The sequence below is a fragment of the Salminus brasiliensis genome, chromosome 14 (genome assembly GCF_030463535.1).
Source record: "Salminus brasiliensis chromosome 14, fSalBra1.hap2, whole genome shotgun sequence".
Lineage (NCBI taxonomy): Eukaryota > Metazoa > Chordata > Actinopteri > Characiformes > Bryconidae > Salminus > Salminus brasiliensis.
In genome coordinates, this window is record NC_132891.1 from 28571631 (window position 1) to 28583196 (window position 11566).

The following is an 11566-nucleotide window of genomic DNA, read 5'->3' on the forward strand; positions in this document are numbered from 1 at the left end:
GCTCAGCGGTTAGAGCGCCGGGATATCGATAACAGGGTTGTGGGTTCGATTCCCGGGCTCGGCAAGCTACCACTGTTGGGCCCTTGAGCAAGGCCCTTTCCCTGCTCCCCGGGCGCTGGAGTTGGCTGCCTACCGCTCTGGGTGTGTGTGTACTCACTGCCCCTAACATGTGTGTGTGAGTGTGTGTTCACTACCAGATGGGTTAAATGCGGAGGACACATTACGCTGTACAGTGTACACTGTACAGTGACAAATACGTGCACCTTTACCTTACATACATATTATGTTAGTAAAGTCTAGGTTTCAAAAAGCAATGGCATTTAAAACTGTTAGAAATGAAATGCAAAAAGGGTACAATACCATTATTAATCAAACAAAAGAAAAAAAAACATTACAACTACACAAACAAACAAAATACAAAATGTAGTTCTGCTGCACAGCTCTGGGGACCGTACTGAATAAAGAACAGGTGCTGTGCTCTTATACATAGGAACTCAAGAGATGTTCACACGGTCTAAATCAACACCCGTGGGTGTCAGCTGCCATGAGTGCAATTCCAACCCTTATGGAAAACAAACTGTACTGTGTATAAGCATGAGAGGACATGCTTGTTTCTGATCCAGGCTGTAAGGACTTCTCAAACTGTGTTGTTTGAGAAGGGGGCATGGAAAAAACTAAAAACAGTACAGAAGGAAACTGTGTTATAATTCACAATTCATGTTCAGATTTAAATTTAGACTAAATGATTAACAATCTGAACCAGAACCAGGTTTTATTGACCAAGTAAATCTGTACATCCATAATCATACCTAGTTCCTAAAATGCTAACCATAGCTCGGAGGACAGATGCAGTTAAGAATGCACATTCTCTATACACAGCTATCTTTGTTTAGCCTGACATCCAGCATGATAGGGAAGCTACAAAACACACTTGGAGTCTGTATACTGTAGAACAGGTACAGTAAGTCAGACATAATTGGCCAGGTAAAGTACTCTGGATGCATGACACTGTAACTCTGAACTGAAAAACAAGACAGAAAGTTCTGTTGCATTTCAGTTCCTCAAGCATGGCACATTTCTACAGTCATTTAGGAAAAGGTCAAACACCTCTTTATGAAACACACAATCCACAATACAACACAATGCCAATAACATCATTGAGAGTGTATAGGTTTGGTGTAAGGAGTGGGTGAACACTGTAAAGTTGCTAAACTGCAGACCCCAAATGAAGTACACCTTTTTTCAGCCCCATCATTTTTAAAATTACAAATGTTTTCACTATCACTATAACACACCATATGTCCGAATGTTTGTGGACACTCCTTCTAATGCCTGCATTGAAGGGTATAACCCCCCTTTCCCCCAAGCATTGAGCTGTGGAGCAGTGGAACTGTTTTCTATGAAATGATGGTTGGTGCTACATTCCACACTTTGGGATGCTTTGAGAAGTTGGGAATGAGGTGGGGTGGTGATCATCAAACATCCTGACCTCACTGATACTTTTGGCACTAAATGCAATCAAATCCTTACAGAAATGCTCCAAACTCTAGCTGAAAGCCTTCTCTGGGCAGTAGAGACAGTCACTCCAACAAAAGCAGGATGAACCCTTTTAATAGCCTTAATTCCAGAAGAAACAATGAATAAGAGGGTGTCTCAATACTTTAGTCTATATAATGTAGTAACTATAAAAATGGATGTACACTCTAGACAGATCAGGTTTTATTGGATGTAATATTAGCCTGGTCTGGTGACACCATATGTCAGAATATTTGTGGACTCTCCTTCTAATGCATGCATTGAAGGGTATAACCCTGTAATGTAATGTGTAATACTTTAAAAATAAATACAATAATAAATAATAAATAATCAATATCAATTAGGCTTTTATAGTAGCCATGTGTTTCGAGAGAGGGGGTAATTACTACAGGAGATACAACTATATTATATGATTAATATTAACTGTATCCCAACCCTATTTCTAACCCTATTTAAAGGAGTACCTTGCATGATAAAATGGAATGTTGAGATGGAAACTCATTCACACTCATTCAGAGTGGTTTTGTATGACACTGTGCATGGATATCTACCACACAAATACAGCCATTTCATTTACCATCCAAAACCACTGACCAGTGAAACCAGTGAACCTACACATGTGTATTCCGAGTTATGTGTGCAATATTTATGATGAAAAAACTTTATGCCAAACATATATACACAAATATTGTAAAGCAATACCCCAGGCATCAGGCAATGTTTTTAACACGTATGTGAAATCAGTTGTTTTTGTGTGATGTAGCTTTTAGTTGCCTTAATCTTTCAGATGTCTGGTTCCCTTCACTACTACTGTCTCTCTAGAAAAAAAACCCAGTGTAATAGTGTAATATTTATTAGAATTATGCAGAAATTCAGACACAAATTTCTAAACATTCCCTTTATTTCCCGCACAATCACTTGCTAACAGAAGAGGGGGTGGCAAAACCTGGACCTAAAACAGGGGAAATTACACCTGTGACACACAACGTAAACCACCACACTTTGAAAGTACAATATGTGTCATATACAATTTGCAGGCTTTGAGTCATTTGTGGGCTATTCTGCTACTAACGTAGGCCCAGTGCGGAACTTATGACCAGTTCCTTATTCTCATGGATTTTCTCTTGACTAAGTTGTTAAGTTCTGGTTTCTCAGAATGCATGTTTTGATGTAAAGCACCCATAACCCTTAACATTTTGTTTTCCAGAAGTCCATTTTTGTGTAAGTTTATGCTCAAGGTTGTAAAGATGTTAATATTTTTTCATGGCAACCTTCCAACCTTTATTTATTCCTTAGAATTATCCAGCCTGAGGTCCAGCCAAATGAGCTCTGATCTGATCCTCCACCCTGCATCATGCCTCATTTGGAACACAGTCCATGCTGAAACAGTCCTAATGACTTCAGGGTGATTGGGCAGAGCTAAACTGCTTTAGGCTCAACAGGTGGATGTGTATGTCATTGGCTGTAACCAATATGGCTCCCTATTTATGGAACTTATTGTATCCCTATGCATATATATTTGTTGTGAAGTGGAATTCGAGTGTGACTTTGAGGGCAATGCAATCTCCCACAATGCATTTGAAATTTCTAGCGAACAGAGTAGCTCATAGCATCATCTATATGTATATTAGTATGCATTGCAAGATACTTTGTTACTAAGCAACAGACAGTGGAACCAAATGAGGCTGATGACGTTTGCTAAAAGAAGCGAGTCATGAACTTTAAACATGGCTGATCACATGTTTATTTTTGCCATTGAAACTGACACGGGTTAATGATAAGGAAGTGTCCGGATTCATTTGTGCTTCTAGCCCTACTTTGTAAACTAAATAGTCCCTCCCTACATAGCTTAACACTAATATGTTCAATATGTTGGACTTTTTTATGTTACGTTTCCATATATGGACTGTTTGGACTATGTGGTTTCCATAATATGCTCCCTTTAATTCATGGTAAAAACTGGACTGTGAAATTTGAGGCACTAATCACTGCCTCATATCACATTCCTTTAGTTAATTGGCCAATGACCAGGCTAAACCCCAGAAAGTCCTGAGTAGTGCCTAAATTGCTTCTGACTGCTCAACCACTGGTCAGGGTTAGGCTAATAATGTGCTAATACATGCCGTCCACAGTTACAGTGTCACATTGTAAACGTACATAGTGGAGGCGGATGAGAAATTCCATTGTGGTCACCCTCCGGTCTCTGCCACTGTGAAAGGAATTTCTGAGACATGCGAGGCATGGAACGCCTCAGACAAACCACCAGGCTTAATAATCCCAGACCATCACTACTACTCATTAAATGAACCACTGTTTAGATTTGTTTTGTTTTTATGTCTTTATCTGGTGTTTAGCAAAGATCTTAATCAAATTCACAGGCAGCTTTGCAAAGCAATTATTTTATTCATTTTAGTCTTCCTCACACTTTATTGGACACTTATTATTTCAACACTTAAATTATTACAAAACAAAGTGCAAGCATTGTGGCAATATTTGCCTATATGGGCGCAGTAAGCTTACTGTTTACAATGTGTGTGTTTACTAAAGGGACACTGACGAACAAGACATTCAAAAAACGTAAAATGTCCTACTACTAGCCTTGGGCAATCCCTGTTGTGTACTTAAAACCTACTGGTTTTTGAGATTATTAACTTTTACATTATTTTTCCAAACAAAAATGAGTCTGTCAGGCTTACATGAATTTACACCCTCTAACATACAGATTGCACAAATTATACAAGGCTTTCTTTATCTGCAGATAAATTATTAGGTTTCCTTCACTTATAACAACTGTATAATCCTTGTATAAAAGGATTAATTGATTAATAGTTTTTTTAAAGATAAAGAATCATATGCAAGATGTTTTCTATCACAGAGAAAATCCATTTAGCCAGGTAATTAACAACTTAATCAATAGTTTCCTATATTTTCCTATTCCTAAGGCTATTCTTATAAATTAAGGCTAAAGGTGCACACTGAGCATATTTGAGCATGTTTTGTGCAATGTTATATAATGCTTTTAATAATCAGAACTGAAAATACACACTTATTTGGTTAATAAGTGGTTATTTGCTTGGTAAAATAGATTTAACATACCTCTTGTATGACTTTAAAAAGGGTTCCAATATTGTTACAAGTCAGTATTATATAAAGCCCTTTAGGCTTAGAGTCTATCACAACTACTGCAGAGTTTTACTGCGTCTGTTTTAAGGCGAGGCCTGGACTCTTAATTAGCCAGCAGTTCATTAGTCCAAAGTGCAATGCTGAATGTTTTGCTATGCAAATTATGATTATTATACACCATAAAAATGGTTCTTTAAGAGTTATTTAATTAAGATGGCAGTCCTATATGAAACTATTGCAACTTAAACAATCATTTGAATACTTAAATGCCTCTTTGGCCTATTACATTGTCTCTATCATGGAAAGTCTTGGTTCTTTCTAAAAAAAAAATTTAAAAAAGTTCTATAGCCCAACAAGGTCCCACCTTTTTAGGTTCAAAGAAGCATTATTGATCTTTTTTGATAACCGTCTTGATAAGGAAAAATACAGTATTTCATGAAGACCCTGCGTTATAATTCTGACCACTAGATGGCAATGCTGCCGCGGCATTCTTATATCACCCCACAAAATAAAAATCTAAATTAATTTAACGTCTTTGCTGTTGCTTATGTATAAGACAGAGTTTTAAACGTAGTCTATGGATCATTCAGTCTTTATGTGCTAATTCGTAAGTATTTGTAAATCGCTAATTATTGGTCACCGTTACACGAACACGCGGTCGCCGACTGGATTTTCGATTCAGGTTTAACGAATCGATTCTTTGACAATGTTCGTTCCAAATAACACATTCAATGATGCATTGATTCACGAGTCGAGTCAGCTTCATTGTCTTCTGCTACATGTTCAGGACTGTTTGGGTGAGTGAATCTGGCGTCGCTACTTCCTCTCACCTATAGAATCAGACATGGGTTTACATTACAGTTGAACGAAACTTACCTTTCCGATTTGTTTTTTTTTTTTTTCAGAGCTGGCTGCCTAAAAACTGTTAAAAACAAATGTTACAAATTGGTAGATTTGTTGCATGTATGTCACTTTGGCTCATACACATATCCAGAGCAGCTCATATTTAACGTTACTCCAGGGTGTAGAGTGGTGTTTGCCCAGCCGGGAAAGCAAACCCCAGTCTGCAACAAAGGAGAGTAATCTTACCCACCGCGCTAGACCAGCCACTAGCACTAACTCTAATCAAATCTCTAGGCATTGCCACTTCCTCACACTATGTATATATTCTACTTGGTACATGTCTATACTTTTTGTACTTGTAATTTGACACTTTACATTTAATTTATTTAATTATTTATATATATTTTTATTTAACTTTTAACTATAAAAACGATACAACTATAATATTTTTATCTAAGTGTAACGCTTTAACTTTCAACTGACTTTCTCCTTGGGATTATTAAAGTGATCTAGCCATCCATCCATCCATCCTTCCATCTACCTGTATGAACATGGCCAGACACAACTAAGCACCGTCACACAACAGGAAGTGGGAGTAAGCTAGTGCTACAATCTAGAGGTATAAAAAGAAACGAATACAAAAATTGTTCTAATGTAACGTTAATGTTCTCTCTGTAATAAAAAGTTTTTTTTAGGCTAAAATCGTGAATGTCAGTTTTATTTACCGTTTTACTACAGATACGCTGTGTGTTCTGCAAAAATAATTGATTCGGGTGTGCTTGGGAATCGGTTCGAACCGTTTACTGAAAAGAACCGGTTCAAAAGAACGATTCATTCACGCGACGGCAGCGCTTCTCTTCCGTTTCAAGATGGCAACCACCACGAAAAAGACTGTTGTAAGTCTGTCTATTCGAGCTTCTGTTATTTCTGATTTCGGTGTTGATTTTAGTCATGATCACTTTTGATGTTAGGATTAATGTTACTCTGCTCTCATTCTTCGCGCATGCCTGTCTGATGTGGATCCGTCATTAAACAGGCAGGGCTTTACTGCTAGCCGGTTAGCTTGTGCTAGCTAATATATCTAGCTAACGCTGTGTGTAACGCCCATAAGGAACACGGCTGCGGAATAGAGCCAGATATGATCGCCTAACGTTAACCCATGTGCAGTGTGTAAAAGTGTGCACGACGATGATCTGTCCTCCTAAAGTGCATAGATGATGTTCACAGCATGTGCTAGCTAGCTAGATGGGCGTGTGACGAAACTACAGGTCTGACTGTGCAGCCGTCTGTTACTACCAGTGTTTTAAGAACGTGTAGAAACTGGAGCTCTTTACTAGCTACCCCCTATTAAGAGCACTGCCCAGTCATCTACCCTATCTCTTCCGTTTGACAAATGGAGCTCGGTCTGCTTTATTTATTATATTATTTAAATGTTCAGTTTTATTGTACGAGCGTTCAGTGATGGCAAATCCAGGCCCAGATAGTAAAAATTCACCCCAAGATCACCCAAGCGAACTAACATTTAGCTTATCTTACACATCTTTCAGCGCCCTAACATTACTTCTGTTACTACCTGTACCTGTTCCTTCACATATATGCCATAAAGATGGCATAACTAGTTTGTTTGGTTAGCATTGGTCTCAACTGCTTGGGTGGCTCTGCTGCAGCTCAGCATGATGAATGGGAGTTGAAGCTCCAACTAACTAAATGTCAGCTAAATAAGCTAGACTATCTGTTTTTGTCCCTATATGATATATAGGATATATACCAACATGCTAACATGACCACTCTTCCAATGTTAATTCTAAAGTCTAAAGGCTTTAGTAACATTAGGAAGCTGAAAGATGTTTGGTATAAGTCCTGAGTATCCAATGCTGCCAAAGTAACATACAAAAGAATAGCTTCCTGCATAAACCATCTAATATTGTTACATTAATGGCATTTGGCTGACACTCTTATCCAGAGCAACGAGCCCAAGGACCCATACTGGTGTTGCATGAAAGCCTTGCCTAGCCATGAAATATGACCCTAGTCTTCCACTGCTGGGGAAGGCAGCGTTGTTACCCGCTATGCAACACCAAGCAGCCTGATGTGTAATCATGGTGTTGAAAGAACAAGCTCACTTTCTAAGCTTTACATGGCAGTGTTTAATATGTCCAGATATCTACGTACCTCTAGCAGACACAACGAATAGATACATGGTCAACACAACAATAATTCTCATATTCCGCACCTTTCCTTTCCTTACTTGGAATAATGTCATGATAAAATGTATAACCAAATAATTTGTTTAAAATGTAGTGGTCCAAGAACATCCTAATAAGAGGATGGAGGCTATTGTTATTAAATTCACTACACAAAACAATGGTCCAATGATTTCCATAGTCTTTACTTAAAAAAAAAAAAATCATTCTCTCAACACATCTGGGATGAAAAGGAATGGTAAGAAAACTGACTTTAGCTTCTTATCAAACTTTTTATGATTATTGTTTTTGCAGGCAGTTGAAGATGTCAATGTCACATTTGAAGACCAGCAGAAGATTAACAAGTTTGCTAGGAACACGAATCGGATGACGGAGTTGAAAGATGAAATAGAAGCCAAAAAAGTGAGGACACTGATCTGGTGTTTACTGACACATGAGTCACTTTTGTCACTTGTCGAATTCAGATGCCCTACAGTGATCGTTTACTGCATGCTTAACAATATGATTTTTCGCCTTCCAGAAATCCCTCCAGAATTTAGAAGACGCTAGTGATGACCTTATGATGTGTGAGGATGATGATCTTCTAATCCCATATCAGATTGGAGATGTTTTCATCAGTCATTCGCAAGAGGAGACTCAAGAGATGCTAGAGGCTGCTAAGGTGAACAGATGCCCCTTAAGATTATATTGTACTATATAATATATTTGTGTGTGTGTGTGTGTAAAAACTCTATCATTAGAACAGATGCAGGTAAACATAAATACGGTAAAACACAGGAATTTCACATCGTAAAGAAAGTAGTTTAGAACTTGGTTCTAGATTTCTCCTTGACATCACCAGCTGGCATGTGGATTTGTTTAATTATGTCACCATCTTATCTGATCTAATATGATTATTAAGGACTGATGTACTAGGCCAGGTGTTAGAGGATAACTATATACTATAGTATACTAGACTCTAATTGGGACAGCTTTAGAGATGTAGATTTATTTTATTTGTATTTATTTTAAGGCATGGGTCTGAATCTAATTTATTTGTCGGATGACTTTTTTTTCCCAATCATATCAAAATTATTTCTATATTAAATAATCAAACCTTTTAACTATTCTTATAGCTAACCAACATATTCCTAATTGTACTGTAACTGTTTATGAATATATATTATATATAATATAATCATGTATGTATATGTAAAACCACACTTTCTGCTGAAATAAAATCCACAGGAAGCTCTCAAGGAGGAAATCAAAGCTCTCGAGGGTCGGGTGTCATCAATACAGGGAGTCCTTGGAGATCTGAAGGTCCAGTTATATGCCAAGTTTGGGAACAACATTAATCTGGAAGCTGACGAAAGCTGAGTTCCTCAGTGAACAGACTTTATTTTACAAACTGACACCATCAACTAAATACCCAGTTCCCTACATGGAGCTTGCAAGCAGACCTTTTCCCTCGTTTTGCAGCACTGATGATTGTTTCTGTTTTTTATGTGCCATTATGTTTCTGTATTATTGGAAACCAGGAGATAGATTCATCAATTAAGGAGTCATCCATGACAGGGCATTGGGAAGCAAAACAGATGAGACCTTCACTGCTATTTAAATAAAAGGCTTAAATAGTAAAATTCTTCCACTATCTTCTCTTGGTCTGTTGATGTTGCAGTTTTTTTCCTTTGGGTGACCATTTTACAGACTTTCTAGGGACAGATGTTTTGCAGATCATATGTATAAGTGAAGAAACATCTTCATCAGTATGTCTGGAACCTATATATATATATATATAAAACATTGTTTTTGCCTATTTAACCTCTTTGTGGAGGGGGACAGAATGCTTGCATTGGAAACTGTTCAATCCCCATTACAAATAAGATTTATTAGCAAAACGTACACACTTTCACACTTTATTCATATTTACGGCATTTAGCAGATGCTCTTATCCATAGCAACTTATAAAAGTGCTTTGCTTTTTAGAGCCGTACTTGAAGCTGGAAGGGCTCTTGGTGCGGATCAGCATTTGACCAATGCCATCAAGTATGGAGGGGCTGGTCCGTTCTTGGCTTTGTAGGCCAGTGTCAGGGTTTTGAATCTGATGCGGGCAGCTACAGGAAGCCAGTGAAGAGAACGCAGCAGTGGAGTAACATGGCTGAAATTAGAAACGTTGAAGACGACCTGTGCCGCTGCATTCTGGATGAGTTGCAGGGGCATAATGGTGCACAGAGGGAAACCAGCCGGAAGAGAGTTGCAGTAGTCAAGTCTCGAAGTGATGAGAGACTGAATGAGCACCTGGGCGGCCTCTCTAGAGAGGAAGCTTCGAATTCTCCGGATGTTCTACAGGAGAAATCTGCATGACCAAGCTGTGTGCAGTAATCCAATCAAACAAGACCAATATAAATACCTCAACACATCTAAACAATATCTAAACAAGTCTAATGATCGCCTCCTTTACTTACCAACCCTGTCATCAATAGCCAGGAGCTCTGAGCCACCACTGACCAACTACTTGCGTCAACACCTCTGGACATTTCCCATGATCATCTACTACATGCAAATTTAACACTTAAAACAGGCCACACCAGTCCATGGATCTGCTTATCGGTCGACTGCCCAAATACTTTTGAGCCTGTGCAAAAACTTATTCTGTTATTCTGTAATGCTGTATGTTTTTGATAAATCACTTAAATTAGAGCTGAAAGTCTGCATTTCAATCACATTTTGGTTGCTTCTTTCCAAAGCTATTTAGGTGGTGTACAGAGGCACAGTTACATTAAATGTATCACTGTCCAAATACTTATTGGGGACAGTAGACACTAACTAAACATGCTTGAACAATGAACTGGTAACAGGGTGTTGGGCACCAAGGCTCATTTATGCGCAAGGGCAACCAAGACTGTCCTGTCTGGTGTAAACCGGCAGAAAACCTACTGTGGCACAAGGGCACCTTTAAGGGTCTTACAGAGTCCACTTGAGCTGTTTTGAGGGATCGAATAAGACCAACAGCATAGTGGGCAGGTGGTCATAATCGTGTCGTCCTAATAGTTTTCCTTTTAGGAAGACACCATTATGCCCACCTGCCCACTAAAAAAGAAGTTCTTTGGGGGACAAAAAAATGTAACGTTCTGTAGAGGGTGGTGCACACAGCCCAGCGCACCATCAGGGTTCAGCTGCCAAACCTTCTGGCTTTATATACCAGCCGTTGTCTGAGGAAGTCAAGGAGCAGTATTAAGGACTCCACCCACCCAAGCCACTGCCTGTTCTCACAGTTGCCCAGCAGCAGGAGGTACAGAAGCTTAAAGATCCGAACCAGTCGGTTCAGAGACAGCTTCTATCCTCAAGCAATTAGGCTGCTGAACGAACAATAGCTTGTGGACTGTGGACCTCATCTGTACCATCACATCTCCCACACATACAAACACACTCCCACACTACACATGAACTCACACCCATCCAGTGCCTTTTGTAAATAATTTGTAAAACATTTAGATTGCCTGTACATTTAACCACTTTAAACCAGTGCAATTTTGTAAATAGAGTATGTATGTGTGTGAGTATATGTGTAATATAAAGTTAATATGTAAATATTAAGTATTTCTATTTTGTCAATATGTGCTATTTTTGTACTACTGTGAGGGACGATGCACCTATGTTTTTTCCACAAAAGGCGCTGTTACACCCAACTGTGTAAATAATTAAAAAACAGTAAGAAAATGTCTGAGGAACATGACAACGTACGATGTAAACCTGCTTGTAATGAATCATTTTAAAACTGTAACTAATCAAATATTTTTTTCACTAAAACAGATTACTGCTCTTTAGTGTCTCGCTTGTGTAACACTGTTACATGTATTCCCTTACTACCCAGCCTT

At 38.5% G+C, this 11566-nt stretch overlaps 1 protein-coding gene across 1 annotated transcript; it reads left to right on the forward strand.

Moving 5' to 3' along the window:
* The first annotated feature begins 6293 nt into the window (after window positions 1-6293).
* On the forward strand, window positions 6294-9328 carry pfdn4 (prefoldin subunit 4). Its single transcript, XM_072696968.1, has 4 exons — window positions 6294-6398; window positions 8001-8108; window positions 8227-8367; window positions 8934-9328. The coding sequence occupies exons 1-4, from the start codon at window positions 6372-6374 to the stop codon at window positions 9063-9065; spliced, it is 408 nt and encodes a 135-aa protein (XP_072553069.1). The 5' UTR covers window positions 6294-6371; the 3' UTR covers window positions 9066-9328.
* Window positions 9329-11566: the final 2238 nt, after the last annotated feature.